Source organism: Xenia sp. Carnegie-2017, unplaced genomic scaffold, assembly GCF_021976095.1.
Source record: "Xenia sp. Carnegie-2017 unplaced genomic scaffold, XeniaSp_v1 HiC_scaffold_13, whole genome shotgun sequence".
In the NCBI taxonomy this organism is placed as follows: Eukaryota; Metazoa; Cnidaria; class Anthozoa; order Malacalcyonacea; family Xeniidae; genus Xenia; species Xenia sp. Carnegie-2017.
Genome location: NW_025813436.1, coordinates 5,795,329 through 5,810,921, shown reverse-complemented (window position 1 = coordinate 5,810,921; position 15,593 = coordinate 5,795,329). Strand labels below are relative to the sequence as shown.

At 34.1% G+C, this 15,593-nt stretch overlaps 3 protein-coding genes across 3 annotated transcripts in view; 1 reads left to right on the top strand and 2 right to left on the bottom strand.

The window, feature by feature from the left end:
* LOC124459428 (N-alpha-acetyltransferase 35, NatC auxiliary subunit-like) overlaps window positions 1-10,583 on the bottom strand; it is a 53,916-nt gene extending 43,333 nt beyond the window's left edge. The window contains exons 1-2 of the mRNA XM_047008885.1: window positions 10,450-10,583; window positions 4,251-4,326 (exon numbers count right to left, since the gene is read on the bottom strand). The gene's annotated coding sequence lies outside the window, so the exon portion shown is untranslated. The remainder of the gene's footprint in view (window positions 1-4,250; window positions 4,327-10,449) is intronic.
* Window positions 1,646-2,838, bottom strand: LOC124459430. The gene is made up of 2 exons (XM_047008888.1): window positions 2,475-2,838; window positions 1,646-2,007 (listed from the first exon to the last, which is right to left on the bottom strand). The coding sequence occupies exons 1-2, from the start codon at window positions 2,809-2,811 to the stop codon at window positions 1,676-1,678; spliced, it is 669 nt and encodes a 222-aa protein (XP_046864844.1). The 5' UTR covers window positions 2,812-2,838; the 3' UTR covers window positions 1,646-1,675.
* Window positions 10,584-10,771: 188 nt separating the features above from the next.
* Window positions 10,772-12,236, top strand: LOC124433297 (acid-sensing ion channel 4-B-like). The gene is made up of 7 exons (XM_046983056.1): window positions 10,772-10,858; window positions 10,932-11,040; window positions 11,073-11,181; window positions 11,249-11,306; window positions 11,378-11,463; window positions 11,565-11,640; window positions 11,801-12,236. Exons 1-7 carry the CDS (start codon window positions 10,772-10,774, stop codon window positions 12,128-12,130), a joined length of 855 nt encoding a protein of 284 aa, XP_046839012.1. The 3' UTR covers window positions 12,131-12,236.
* The last annotated feature ends 3,357 nt before the right edge of the window (window positions 12,237-15,593 follow it).

Here is a 15,593-nt window from a genome sequence, read left to right as displayed (position 1 = left end):
TGGATGAATTGTAAATGCTTGGCAAAGACGATCTCGCGAGCGACATTTCAGTCATTGATGTTCAAAAGAAAGCCAACATTGTTTTGAGTTTTATCAGCAGAAATTTACATCGAAAATCGTAAGTAAAGGACAAGTGAAGTGTATGCATGAATGCAATATATCAAAGTCAATTTATGCGAGTATGTGATGCGATTTATGTTAATATGGCGTATGGTAAGCAGATTGATGCTTCTAAAATTGTTGTTGCCGAAGGACTTTTAGCTATGATTTCTTTAATGCTTGGTGAATCGTGGCCGTTATATGGCAGCGAAATCCTACATTTCTGCAAATATATTTCAATGGACAAAAAATCTGTAGCCATAAGGTGCCATACTATTATTTACTTTATCATAAACAAATGTTTGGGGCTTTTCAGTTTATGATCATTGATCATTCAATCATTGGACAGTTATACTACATATTGTTTAAGATTTGAGAAAACTAACATTGATTACATGAGAAGCTGTTTACTATAACCTGTGATTTTGAGTCTTATGATCCATGAAGCTTTTATTTTGACAATTTGACTGGAATGGTATTAAACCTGAGTATTTCACATACATGAAATGTTGTCCCATGTCACATATTGTCCCCTTTTCTAACTGAACACCTCATGTAGAGATGTAAAGGTGTGTTAATCTACGGCTCATACCAGATTGTTGCCATAAATTCCAAAGGGCTATTGATGTATGAAAAGCATTTTCTATAAAGTAAAATGTCTTCCTATGTATGCAGATAAACCTTGAAATTTGGCAAAACAGCAAAGTATTTTTCATGATCACTAGGTAATTTTTCTGATGATCATTATAATTTCTAAACTAAATTATTTTAGTTTTACATTTAAACAAGCTTTGATCATATGAAAAGATATTTATCATAACCAGTAAGCATGACACATAAACCATTTTAACATTCATGTAATTATATAATTAAAGACATGTTGGTTACATTCTGTTTGTATTTGATAATACAATGCTACTAGTGATTGCTATATAGCACACCTTGCAGAAGATAATAGTCTAGTGAAATGCCTAATAAACATTTATGGCATTAAGCTAACCTTAACTGCAAATTTTCACTCTGATAATTTTTGCTTAATCTTTGGCAGAAAAAAATTTTGAGTTTTTCTCAAAGGGTGAATTTGCTGGCACTGATGTGGAGATGGGTAAAGAGTTACAATAAACTTGCATGGTTTGAAGTCTGAGCTTTTCTATATCTATGAACTGTCACTTGTAGTACCAAATTTCTAACTTAACTTATTACATAGAGGTTTGAATGGGGGGCTCTCGGGGGGTCTATGCCTGACAACTTGGTAGAAATTTTAAAGAATATATCTGTTTTTGAATAGCATTATTGTAAAATAAATTTACGTTCCTAGACATGCTAATGAGCCATATATTTGGCATGATAATGAGCCTAAATATTTGGCAAAACATTCAAGTATTGTTCACTTTATTTTTTTTTTTGAAAAAAAAACGTAAGAAAAATGTGTTGTTTTTACGCAAAAACGATGCCCACAAAATACATTTTGTATTGCTCTAAAACGCTGAAAATGGCATTTTCAAGACTCTGAAATTCAAAATTTCTCAGGGGAGAATGCCTCAGACCCCCCCAGGTGCGGAGCGCCTCCGACGTTTTATGACTGATGTTTGAAAAATCCTAGATCCGCCCCTGTTTCTAAACTATTGCGTACAGTCTCCTCAAACGGTATATTGCATGTTTGAGAAATATTGATAAAATTTGTCACATCTTTTATTTTGTTAAGTACTTTCTTAACCTCAATATCTGACAAAGAATCACAAACTGACAAATTAAGCCTATGACTATAACAGTGGGTATATAATGCTTTCGAGTTGAGCTTCAAAATTTGGGCAGCCAAACCTTTAACACAACCTGCAACAGCACCCGCACCATCATAACCTTGTCCGCGACAGTCTTCAATTGGCAAGCCAAGGTCTTTAAGTTTATCTAGAATTAATTTAGCAAGGTTCTCTCCACTCAATCCCCACTTACATTGAAGAAAGGCAATAAACTCCTCTCTTATGTCCATATTCTTATCAATAAAACGTAAAACTAGAGCCATTTGCTCTCTATGGGAAGAATCTGCAGCCTCATCGGCTATAATAGAAAAGAACCTATTAACCTTAATGTCGTTGACAATCTGTTCAGTAATAACCTCTCCAAAGCACTTGATCATTTTATTCTGGCTGGTCTTAGAGATGTAACTTCTATTTTTCCCACAAGATGTTAAGTGATCCCTTAAAACACAATCCCCTGAACGAACTTTAAAATTTAGTGTCTCCACAAAATTTCCAACACCCCCGGTAGAATACTGACCAACCTCTGGATGATATTTAGCATCATCACGGTGGCCGCATAAAGGCAAACCTAAACGACCACAAAAAGAATGCAATCAGCAATAGAAGACAGCTTACATTTGTTCTGATCGATTTCCTTTTTAAGATTTCTTTCTAACATGAGCTCTATTGGTTGCGCAGATCCTGACATTTGAGCACGTAAGGCAAATAAAATTGGATTTGTTTGGGCATGCAACCCCACTTCTCCTTCATCATGGCGTTTAAAAGTAAATGCAGCATCATTCCAGCGTGAAACCGGTTTAGAAAACAAATTTGTAATCTTAGAAGCTTTACCAGGGAAGCGATGACCAAAAAGCACGCATGACAAACAAAATGCACCATCATCACCAAGCAGAGACAAAGACACGGAACTGTACAAGCAATTCCCTGAAGCTTCTGATCTAAGAAAATACATGAAGCTGATGATGAAAGAATTTTTGGGTTTGGTTCCACAATGTTCTATATATGACATTATTTGATAAATGTATTATATAATCATGTTATAATCTTATTTAGTTTTATTGAGTAATGAAATAGCTAACTGACAATAAAATCTCGCGTAAATATGATATTTACTTTATGTTTTTATATTGACAAAATCTACATTCTCTATATGAAATGTGTAATAGTGCTGACAACTATAAGCAGGGAATGAATATAAGTAATTCAAATAGGATAGTTAATAGTAGAATTATAAAGAATCAAGGAATAATCAACAAGCAGGTTGAACTGAAAATTTGACAAGTTTATCTCACTGTACATTCATAAAGTTTTTAAAATGCGAGTCTAAAACCACAAAATCAGCAAGTTGAAAGGTTGATGAGATTTACACAACACAAGTGACCTGTAATATACAACCAGACGTTTTGCTGGCAACTTATAGCAAGCAGACTTTGTATAGTGCTTTCGTTTTGAAACACAGCACAATTAAGCAAAATGCTTAACTTCCCTTGAGATTTATCTGCCTGCCAGCAAACCGTGCGAACGTAAACAAGGCAAGTCATCAATACCGTTTGTATGCATATTTACATTCTTACATATTGTTAGTGAAATATGAGAAAAATTGTACAAAATATAGTTTACCTCAAAGCTATGCACGATTTTTCCTTTTGATTTCGAACAGCCAAAGGAATATAAGTTTCCGCGCAATAATTTCTGCTAATGCTGTTTGACGAGCTACTTATGGCACCCAATAGTTGCTCAAGCGATATCTCATCTTGCTCATTCAGTTGCCTGGCAAGATCAACATAAAAACCTGCCAAAATTTTACAATCATCTGCCGCAAAGGCAGCTTGAACAACACCGTAATCCATATCAGATACAACTGAAACTTTTTAAACAATGCGTGATTGCAATTTTGCGATGTAGCGAAAGATAAGACCTTCAAAATAAATGACCCCCCGCTGTGAATCAGTCAAAGTATCAAATAGCGTAAAATAACAAAGTAAAAATACTAGTCGATAATATAAAATATGATTGTTAGAGCCCTTGAAAGTCGTCAATCCATCAGGCCTCCCCACAGATACATCAAAACTGCAAGTTTCCATGGCAATAGGCGAATTGACCAATGAGAAGACTAAGATTTGACTTTTTGATGGTCTGTGGGCTTGAAATCATATTTGAGGCTAATTACATAGCTTTCCTTAAAAAAACGGCTGTACACTCAGGCCATTAATTAATTCTGATCGTTATGCTTTCGTTTGGCTTACGATAAGTGATAGTTGACTTAATTATTTATTAATTTTAGTATGTTGCATGAATAATTAATCACCATTTCATACGTTCGTCGCGTGATGGATTTGATGACCCTTAAATCCGCCCCTGTCTTTAACCATGTGTGTATATCAAACGTACCTTCTTGTCCTCCACTACCTAAGTGGTCCCATTGAAACTGAGATAAAAGTAACGATGCACACCACTTTACAGTTTCCTGCAGTAACAATATGCAACATTAATCCAGTGAGAAGATCACGGTAAGTTAGAAATAACAAAATTTATGTTCGCATTAGAAAAATTCCCAAAGGTAATGTTCACTGAAAAAACACTTTACTTTAGTTGGGAAGAAAGACAGAACATAAGTGGGACAGTATCTCCAAAGTCAAAGTCGTTCATTCAAAAGCTACAAAAACTCCACCGTTCTGCCAGTAGTAACAAAGTTGAAGATGCAATAAAACTCAAGAAACGTATAAAAAGACAAGGGGTAGCAATTCAATTAAATACCGATCGGGACAAGTTCGTAGCAAGCGTGGATAAAATCGAAGCATTAACACAACAGCACCTGAATTCATCATTTCACAACAATAACAAAACAGAAATAATCCTGTCTGAAGTAAAAGAGTTTGTGGTTCATACAAACGAAAAGAATGACAATCATAGAGAAATGAAAAAGCGACTTAATGATTTGGAAAAACGACTGGAAATTACTGAACTGACAACTGATGACATAACAAAGCAAATATCCGAGACACGTGGCTACTTAAACCAATTAAAAGCAAACATTAATCAAGCAGAGAAAGAACCAGAGAAAAATAATACAGCTGGTGATATGCAAAAGGATGGCATAAAAAATTACCACCAAGCAAAAATTTACAGGCGTTTCAAAAATATCTCAAGGATATCGGTGAAATGACACGCGAGGATTTCCAAGATCTTGGAAATCAGAAAAATGATTTCATTGCAAGTTGTACGTGGCAGGGGACCCTATGTGATCCAAGGTGACATTAAGGGATCACCACCGTTTAGTGCATGACAAATTTGTGCACTTTTTCTAGTTACTTTGAAGTATTTCAAAACTATATGTATGGAAATTGCTTTACTTTCAACACAAGTAAAGTCAACAGTAGCGTTAGCGGTACAGGACCTTACAATGGTGAGTACGACTGAACAGAAACATCACGTGCATTTCAAATAAATCGCATGTTTGGAAATGAATAAATTTACTTACGTAGGTCTTAGTCTCTTCCTTTTCCCGAGCAAGAAGAATACATAGATCGTATAGCGTCAGCAGCCGGAGCTCATGTCACAGTTCACGAGTTTGACCATGAACCACAGCCTGAAGAAGAAGGATTTTACGTTGCTCCAGGATTTACAACATCCATATCTCTTAGAAAGGTAAGAAGATCAAACAAATAAAATACAGCGTCATACCAACAATTTAAAATGTTACGATAAGTAATAATTAAAGTTTAGACATAGTAGACAAATCTATAAAGTGACATCAGTGACATTACTTCAATACACAAGTATAAATATTAGTTTATTTTACTAGATGACAACTCAAACTGTGAAGCCTATTTGCGATCCTAACAAGAAAACAACGGTAGAGAATGAAAACATATTCTTACTCGCAGACGGTAATAATTATAGTTTATACGGTGTTCATGTCATCAGGTTGAATTGATAGAGCTTATTCTTTAAATATAGAATTGTATTAAGAAATGTCTTTCAGACGAAATAATTCGTCAATGTCATTGTGAGGGAACACAGTTCTTACTTCATATAAAACGTGTTTAGCAGACGACAAGACAGAAAGTAAAAACATGTGATTAACGGCTGAAAAGAACTCAAAATTTACAAACTTACTTGTTTGTTTAGATCTATGCATTGAATGCCTTGAAAGTCTAGCAAGAAAGAACAACTTGCCATGTTACTGTCCATTGGCTTGCAAGTAAAATAGTCACTAAACATAATTTAAAAAAAACGTGATAGGGTTAATAGCATTAAATTTTCTCTTCTTTAAGGTCAACAATCCATCATTCTGTAATATCTTCAGCTGTATGGCCTGCTGAAAAATATTTGGTAAATCTGCAACCAAACTTTATATAATTTCCTATCCTTACATCAGACATATTAAAGAGCTTCATTTTTTATAATTCTTCAGCCGTCCTTCTTTGAGGAACTGTTCAGAGCACGACATAAAGTAATCAATTTGCTCGAGAACATCTCAGATGTAAATCAATATTTTAGGTATGTGCAAGTAACTAACTTCTAAAAAAGCAGGCGAAAAGCATTCTGACACATAAAATATTTGTAGATGTTTCATGGTTTTGTTCCTCTTACAGAAAAAACTTCCTGAAGATCAATATATTTTCCAAGAGTTGCGAGAATATAAGACGCTCCATTTTCATTCGTACGGGTTAGTTTAAATAAATGGACACTTTTATCTATCCACATGACAAGTTTTAGCCAAATGCATGCAGCTTATGTTTATAGAACAAGTATGATAAAACATCAAATAGCTACATAGGTTACCCTGCGTATACTAACTATATAGTTTATAGTTGAATCTTTTAAACTGTTCATGATGCAGTGTTGACCTTTTTGAGCTAGAGTTTTAATAAAAAAAACACCAACATTTTATTTTTAATTGTACATGCCTAGTGGTATTTTGTTTTATTTCCTGCAATCTCATTGGCGGCAGCTGTAGGCGACTTTTTCTTACGATATCTTGATCGTGGTTCAAAAAATTAAGTTTTTTTGCAACAATATTTTTTACTAAGTGCTATTTAAATTGTTGAAATTGATTTAAAGAATTGCTCATAGAAAGCAAAATATATTCAGATCGTAGTTTAGTGAGTGAATTTTATAATCCAGACGAAGTGACCTTTGAAGAAAATAATCCAATTTTAGTTTTCACAACATCGATCAACATCGATAATATTTCTATGTCCTTAGTGCAGGAGTCACCATTTTATTATGATGATAGCCGGAGGGCACATTGTAATACCTATATATATATATATATATATGTATTACTATTATATATATATATATACACTATATATTATTTAATATTATACCCTGAAGAGTGAGAAATCACAGAAACAAGCTTGTCGGGATGAAATTGTAGTTTTGTGATTTTTCTTCTACTTATCAATATTTACGCTCTGCTCTTAAGCATCGAGCACTGTACTTACGGAGATTCAAATAAACAAAACTTCCTATATACACTATATATATATGTTTAGTGGTGTTGAGAAAAATCACAAAAACTACAGATTCATCCCGACAAGCCTGTTTCGTGATTGCTCACTCTTCAGGGATTTTTATTCATTAAATCTTTTATTTATTTTTCATTTTTAATTCCAATGAATATTTCTGTGTAACTATCCTTTATTTTGTGTATTTTTTTATAGATAGGACGTTTATTATCAGACATAGGTGGTCAGTTGGGTCTATGGATTGGAGTTTCAGTTGTAACATTGGTGGACTTCACTGAAAGCCTTTCAAACTTCATGAAAGCTTTTTATCGACGGATAAAGATGAAGATGGTCAAAAATCGCAGCTATGCTAATTCTCTAACAACGAACTCATCATTCGATAAAAGATCTGTTTTAGTCAACCAAAAACCCTTCACTCGAATTATGCAGGAATCCAACGGTTGACTCAACTACCAGAACAACAACAAAAAACCTAATCGTATGTAAGCCACGAACGATAAAAAAATATAGGTTTTAAGTCAAGAACAATATGGTTTTATCAGCTAAAATATTATGACACGATGTAAAAAGACAAAATCTGTGTAAAACAACTCACCAAAACCCGATATCGTTTGACTCCTGCCTTATATTCTTTTTTAAATATCCCAAGCAGACCAACAATAAACCAAGACATACGTCATTTACACGAAATGTGTGATGAAGTGTCATTCGTGAAAATCGCAAGTTTCTGTGAACAAAAATGCGAGTAGTCACGATGGATTTACACAGTTGTAACACACGAGGCCAGTATGCAGAAATGCAAAGGCATAAAAAAAACGAACAAAACAAAAAACTAGGCCAATAACACAGCTAGCTGAGTATTGTGTACCGAAATTCTATCTGGTGTAAGAGAAGATAACCAGCTTGACGCGCAGGCTATTGAACACACGCAAGAATTATTTTGTCTAAGCACAGTGAATATACATATCACCATCAGGGATTCTGATTTAGCTATTAGGGAGAATGAGCTGAATGAAACAAAAGAATTATCACTATGTATTTTTATTCTCAAATATACATTTATGTCTAAATGGTCAGAAGGAACTTTAATCTTGTCTATGTATGATGAAACTTTTAGATACGAAACTAAACATATCACTTCACAGTTAGACTGCTTGACATGTGTTGAAGTGCACAGGACAGAGCTTTTATCAAAACTATATAGTTGTCGAGAAAAACACCTTCACGTACCGCATGTACAACACACTAACAAAACAGGGACCAGCTTATCTTGTTAAGCAGACCATTTACCTGAACCAAATATTGAAAAGTCAAATAAAATACAGCAAAGAAAATATATTTCGTCAAAACAGACGTCTAATGTTCATCATCAACGCTGGGTATAAGCAATCAAAAATGACTACGTCAGATACGTTGCATTTCTAAAACTGAACATGTTTGAAATTTAAAGCAAAAATGGTCAAAAAAGGGATGAAAAAAGAACAGAACTATCTAATTCACAATTATTTACTAAAATGTTCGAGAGAATCAACTAAGAACTAACAAACAGTTGTCCAGTTGATAAAACCAAATTCAGTAGACAGTCGCTAAAACAATCACTTAACATAAATTTACGTTATCAGTAATCAACAGATAATTGTAGAAAACAACTTAATCAAGCAATAATATGATTGTCTATTTGTGACGTCATTAATAGAATAAAATTTTAGAAACTGTTGTAATGCATTAAAAACATACTCTGTTCATACATACGTGGATGACAGGTACATAAAATTTCTTTTGTCGTAGCAATGCAAAAGACATGTATTAATAACAGAAATTTTTGCTCTTAGGTATTTCAAGAATTGCATTTATTCTTTCGAGACTATTTTATCTGTTACAGAAATTTGGCGAGCTCAATGGATGCGAGATCCAGTGAGAGTGATGAAAGAAACCAAGTCGGTATTCTTCAGGCTAATAACATCTATAATATTCTTCGTGTCACTGTCTATGTGTGTATATCAAACGTACCTTCTTGTCCTTCACTACCTAAGTGATCCCATTGAAACTCAGATAAAAGTAACGATGCACACCACTTTACGGTTTCCTGCAGTAACAATATGCAACATTAATCCAGTGAGAAGATCACGGTAAGTTAGGAATAATAGAAAAAACATTCTTACATTCAAACAAAAAATTGTCAATGCAATGGTTCTCGAAAATCATCAAACATTTTATTTGATCTAGATGGGAAAAAAGACAGACAAAAAGTGAAAGCGTATCCCCAAACTTGACATCTTTCATGCAAGTGCCGCAAAACTCTATCGTTCAGCCGGTGGTACTAATTTTGGAAATTCATTGAAGCGGAAAAAAAGATCACTTGCAAATCAAGACCAGATCGATAAGCTAAGGCAAGAATTAAATGAAAGGATTGATACACTTGAAAAAACTTTAAGCAAACATATAAATGATACGTCCCTGCAAAAAAAGGAAGCTGGCTTTGAACTGTCAGAATCAGAAGAATTCGTCGCTCATGTAAACAGAAGCAATACAACCAATAAAGAAATGGAAAAGCGACTAAACGATTTTGAAAAACGACTAAAATCACAGAGCTGACAACTATTGACATAACAAAGCAAATATCCGAGACACGTGGCTACTTGAATCAATTAAAAGCAAATATTAGTCAAACAGAGAAAGAACCAAAGAAAAATAATACGGCTGGTGATATGCAAAAGGATGGCATAAAAAAATTACCACCAAGCAAAGATTTACAGGCGTTTCAAAACTATCTCAAGGATATCGGTGAAATGACACGAGAGGATTTCCAAGATCTCGGAAATCAGAAAAATGATTTTATTGCAAGTTGTACATGGCAGGGGACCACATGTGATCCAAGGTGACATAGAAGGATCATGCGTGACAACTTTTTACACACATTTTATCATTGTGCACTTTTTCTAGTTATTTTGAAGTATTTCAAAACTATATGTATGGAAATTGCTTTACTTTCAACACAAGTAAAGTCAACAGTAGCGTTAGCGGTACAGGACCTTACAATGGTGAGTACGACCGAACAGAAACATCACATGCATTTAAAATAAATCGCATGTTTGGAAATTAAATTTACTTACGTAGGTCTTAGTCTCTTCCTTTTCCTCGAGCAAGAAGAATACATGGATCGTATAGCGTCAGCAGCCGGAGCTCGTGTCACAATTCACGAGTTCCATTTCAAACCACAACCAGAAGAAGGATTTTACGTTGCTCCAGGATTTACAACATCCATATCTCTTAGAAAGGTAAGAAGATCAAACAAATAAAATACAGCGTCATACCAACAATTTAAAATGTTACGATAAGTAATAATTAAAGTTTAGACATAGTAGACAAATCTATAAAGTGACATCAGTGACATTACTTCAATACACAAGTATAAATATTAGTTTATTTTTTTAGATGACAACTCAAACTGTAAAGCCTATTTGCGATCCTAACAAGAAAACAACGGTAGACAATGAAGAAACATATTCTTACTCGCGGACGGTAATAATTATAGTTTATTCAGTGTTCATTATATCACGAGGTTGTATTGATTAAGCTTATTCTTTAAATATAGAATTGTATGAAGAAATGTCTTTCAGACGAAATAATTCGTCAATGTAATTGTGCGGGAACACAGTTCTTTCTTGATATGAAAACGTGTTCAGCACACAACGAGACTGAAGGTAAAAACATGTGATTAGTTGCTGAAAATAAGCCCCGCGACTTTGGCAACTTATTCATATTTGTCTAGCTCGATGCATTAAACGCCTTGAAAGTCTAGCACGAAAAAACAAGTTGTCATGTTATTGTCCATTGGCTTGCAGGTAGAATAGTCACGAATTAAAATTATTAATAACGGCATGGGGTAAAATAAAATCTTTTTTCTTTAAGAACAACAATCTATCATCCTGTATTATCTTCAGCTGTATGGCCTGCTGAAAAATACTTGGTACATCCATAATTTAAATACATAATTTCCTATCCTCCACTCACAAATTAACGATTTTCATTTTTCTTTAGTCTTCCTTGCTAGAAGAACTTTTCAGAGTACGACATAAAGTAGTTGATTTGTTCGAGAACATATCAAATGTAAATCAGTATTTTAGGTGTGTAAGCATGATAGTATAGTAACAACTAAACTAGGACTTTTACAAAGTGTCTACTGAACAATCTTCAAGGATGTTACGTGGTTTTCTCTCTCTTACAGGAAAAACTTCTTGAGGATCAATATATTTTTCCAAGAGTTACAAGAACAGGAGACATTGCAGCGTCGCTCGTATGGGGTGTGTTCAAAAGAGGCAAACTTTGTCCGTATTTTTGAAATAAACTTAGTAACCTGTTCACTGAATCTTAATACCAAATAGTTTTCGTGACTTTTTACTTTTTACTCTCAAATTAATATTTCTAAATTAAACTTTCTTTTATTTTGTGCATGTTTTGTAGATAGGAAGTCTATTATCAGACATAGGTGGTCAGTTGGGTCTATGGGTTGGAGTTTCAGTTGTAACACTGGTGGACTTCAGTGAAAGCCTTTCAATGTTCATACAAGCTATTTATCTACGGTTAAAGGGAAAAAATCGCAACGGCAGTATTTTCATGCTATCTCGAGCAGAACATCGTTCAAACAACAGAGAGCATCAATTGAATAGGAAAAAGGACTGTGTTTTGGTTTCACCACAAACCTCATCTGATACCATGTCTCCAACTGTTGATTCAACTGACAGTATAACTATTTATACATCACCGTATGTAGGTAAACACCGGAAGAAATAAGAATTCAACAAATAGACAAAATACTAATTTCTCTTATATGACAGTGTTCATGAAGAATGAACTCGTGTAAAACATGAAAATAAAAGTATCTGAAGCCAGTCTAAAACAACAAAACTTATGAAAAAACAAAATTTGTCATATTTTAAAGCTATTTACGGCAAGCGAACAACAGATGAAATACAATCATAAAGAGGAAATAATCCAAATTAAAAACGGAAACTTCTGTCATTCCATAATGATTTCCATAGATTGTTCTCCACGACGCCAGGTACGCAAATCTCATCAATGTGAATCACATCTAAATAAATCTCATCACTCGCGCGAGCACATGATGAGATTTGTGCAGAATGCTGTGCAAAGAAACACGTGCATTTTTTGTGTGGAGAAATTGCAAAAAATGCCAATCTCAATAGATGTGGGATAATTTCGCGCACAAATTGGTTGTCACTCATCGGGAAGTAATACATTCCCTACCAAACATTCGAAAGAACGATGCAAGATTTAACATCTCTATACACCTTATTAAAAGGGTAAAGACTGACTTACTTTACCATTAAGTGAAAATTATTGCAAAAGCATTTTTAAAAAGCAGCCAACACTGGGACAGTCATATGGTCCATTTATGACGTCATCAATAGAAGAGCATTCTAGAAATCGTCGAAGATCCGAAACTTACTTTTGAACATACATACGGGAATCACAGGTGTCTTGAAAAAACAGTGATTATAAATTTTGAGTGTGAGTAAATCAAAGAGGTTTGTTGACCTTTCAGATAGATGCATTTATCTGCTGTACAGTCAACCAACTCGATGAGAACTGATCTTGGTGACAGCCGTGTAAAAAACACAAGGCAAGCATTCTTCAAGCTAACAGGATGTATTGTATTTTTCTTGTCTTTAACCATGTGTGTATATCAAACGTACCTTCTTGTCCTCCACTACCTAAGTGGTCCCATTGAAACTGAGATAAAAGTAACGATGCACACCACTTTACAGTTTCCTGCAGTAACAATATGCAACATTAATCCAGTGAGAAGATCACGGTAAGTTAGAAATAACAAAATTTATGTTCGCATTAGAAAAATTCCCAAAGGTAATGTTCACTGAAAAAACACTTTACTTTAGTTGGGAAGAAAGACAGAACATAAGTGGGACAGTATCTCCAAAGTCAAAGTCGTTCATTCAAAAGCTACAAAAACTCCACCGTTCTGCCAGTAGTAACAAAGTTGAAGATGCAATAAAACTCAAGAAACGTATAAAAAGACAAGGGGTAGCAAATCAATTAAATACCGATCGGGACAAGTTCGTAGCAAGCGTGGATAAAATCGAAGCATTAATACAACAGCACCTGAATTCATCATTTCACAACAATAACAAAACAGAAATAATCCTGTCTGAAGTATAAGAGTTTGTGGTTCATACAAACGAAAAGAATGACAATCATAGAGAAATGAAAAAGCGACTTAATGATTTGGAAAAACGACTGGAAATTACTGAACTGACAACTGATGACATAACAAAGCAAATATCCGAGACACGTGGCTTAAACCAATTAAAAGCAAATATTAATCAAGCAGAGAAAGAACCAGAGAAAAATAATACAGCTGGTGATATGCAAAAGGATGGCATAAAAAATTACCACCAAGCAAAAATTTACAGGCGTTTAAAAATATCTCAAGGATATCGGTGAAATGACACGCGAGGATTTCCAAGATCTCGGAAATCAGAAAAATGATTTTATTGCAAGTTGTATATGGCAGGGGACAACATGTGATCCAAGGTGACATTAAGGATCACCACCGTTTAGTGCATGACAAATTTGTGCACTTTTTCTAGTTACTTTGAAGTATTTCAAAACTATATGTATGGAAATTGCTTTACTTTCAACACAAGTAAAGTCAACAGTAGCGTTAGCGGTACAGGACCTTACAATGGTGAGTACGACTGAACAGAAACATCACGTGCATTTCAAATAAATCGCATGTTTGGAAATGAATAAATTTACTTACGTAGGTCTTAGTCTCTTCCTTTTCCTCGAGCAAGAAGAATACATAGATCGTATAGCGTCAGCAGCCGGAGCTCGTGTCACAGTTCACGAGTTTGACCATGAACCACAGCCTGAAGAAGAAGGATTTTACGTTGCTCCAGGATTTACAACATCCATATCTCTTAGAAAGGTAAGAAGATCAAACAAATAAAATACAGCGTCATACCAACAATTTAAAATGTTACGATAAGTAATAATTAAAGTTTAGACATAGTAGACAAATCTATAAAGTGACATCAGTGACATTACTTCAATACACAAGTATAAATATTAGTTTATTTTACTAGATGACAACTCAAACTGTGAAGCCCTATTTGCGATCCTAACAAGAAAACAACGGTAGAGAATGAAAAAACATATTCTTACTCGCAGACGGTAATAATTATAGTTTATACGGTGTTCATGTCATCAGGTTGAATTGATAGAGCTTATTCTTTAAATATAGAATTGTATTAAGAAATGTCTTTCAGACGAAATAATTCGTCAATGTCATTGTGAGGGAACACAGTTCTTACTTCATATAAAACGTGTTTAGCAGACGACAAGACAGAAAGTAAAAACATGTGATTAACGGCTGAAAAGAACTCAAAATTTTACAAACTTACTTGTTTGTTTAGCTCTATGCATTGAATGCCTTGAAAGTCTAGCAAGAACGAACAACTTGCCATGTTACTGTCCATTGGCTTGCAAGTAAAATAGTCACTAAACATAATTTAAAAAAAACGTGATAGGGTTAATAGCATTAAATTTTCTCTTCTTTAAGGTCAACAATCCATCATTCTGTAATATCTTCAGCTGTATGGCCTGCTGAAAAATATTTGGTAAATCTGCAACCAAACTTTATATAATTTCATATCCTTACATCAGACATATTAAAGAGCTTCATTTTTTATAATTCTTCAGCCGTCCTTCTTTGAGGAACTGTTCAGAGCACGACATAAAGTAATCAATTTGCTCGAGAACATCTCAGATGTAAATCAATATTTTAGGTATGTGCAAGTAACTAACTTCTAAAAAGCAGGCGAGCATTCTGACACATAAATATTTGTAGATGTTTCATGGTTTTGTTCCTCTTACAGAAAAAACTTCCTGAAGATCAATATATTTTCCAAGAGTTGCGAGAATATAAGACGCTCCATTTTCATTCGTACGGGGTTAGTTTAAATAAATGGACACTTTTATCTATCCACATGACAAGTTTTAGCCAAATGCATGCAGCTTATGTTTATAGAACAAGTATGATAAAACATCAAATAGCTACATAGGTTACCCTGCGTATACTAACTATATAGTTTATAGTTGAATCTTTTAATATACACGACAACTTTTTTGAAAATAAACATGTTTCGACATCTCATGATGCCATCTTCAGTATGAATGAAATAATAGGTGATACAGGGTTTATATAAAAGTAATA

Bases quoted from the DNA above. Each gene is read 5' to 3' on its own strand.
- LOC124459430 (XM_047008888.1), bottom strand. From the start codon at position 2,811: ATGTATTTTCTTAGATCAGAAGCTTCAGGGAATTGCTTGTACAGTTCC. The intron at 2,008-2,474 runs GTAAGCTGTCTT...AATTAATTCTAG, and splicing joins GGAAATCGATCAGAACAAAT to ATAAACTTAAAGACCTTGGC.
- LOC124433297 (XM_046983056.1), top strand. From the start codon at position 10,772: ATGACAACTCAAACTGTAAAGCCTATTTGCGATCCTAACAAGAAAACA. The intron at 11,041-11,072 runs GTAAAAACATGT...GCTGAAAATAAG, and splicing joins AGCACACAACGAGACTGAAG to CCCCGCGACTTTGGCAACTT. The intron at 11,464-11,564 runs GTGTGTAAGCAT...TCTCTCTTACAG, and splicing joins AATGTAAATCAGTATTTTAG to GAAAAACTTCTTGAGGATCA.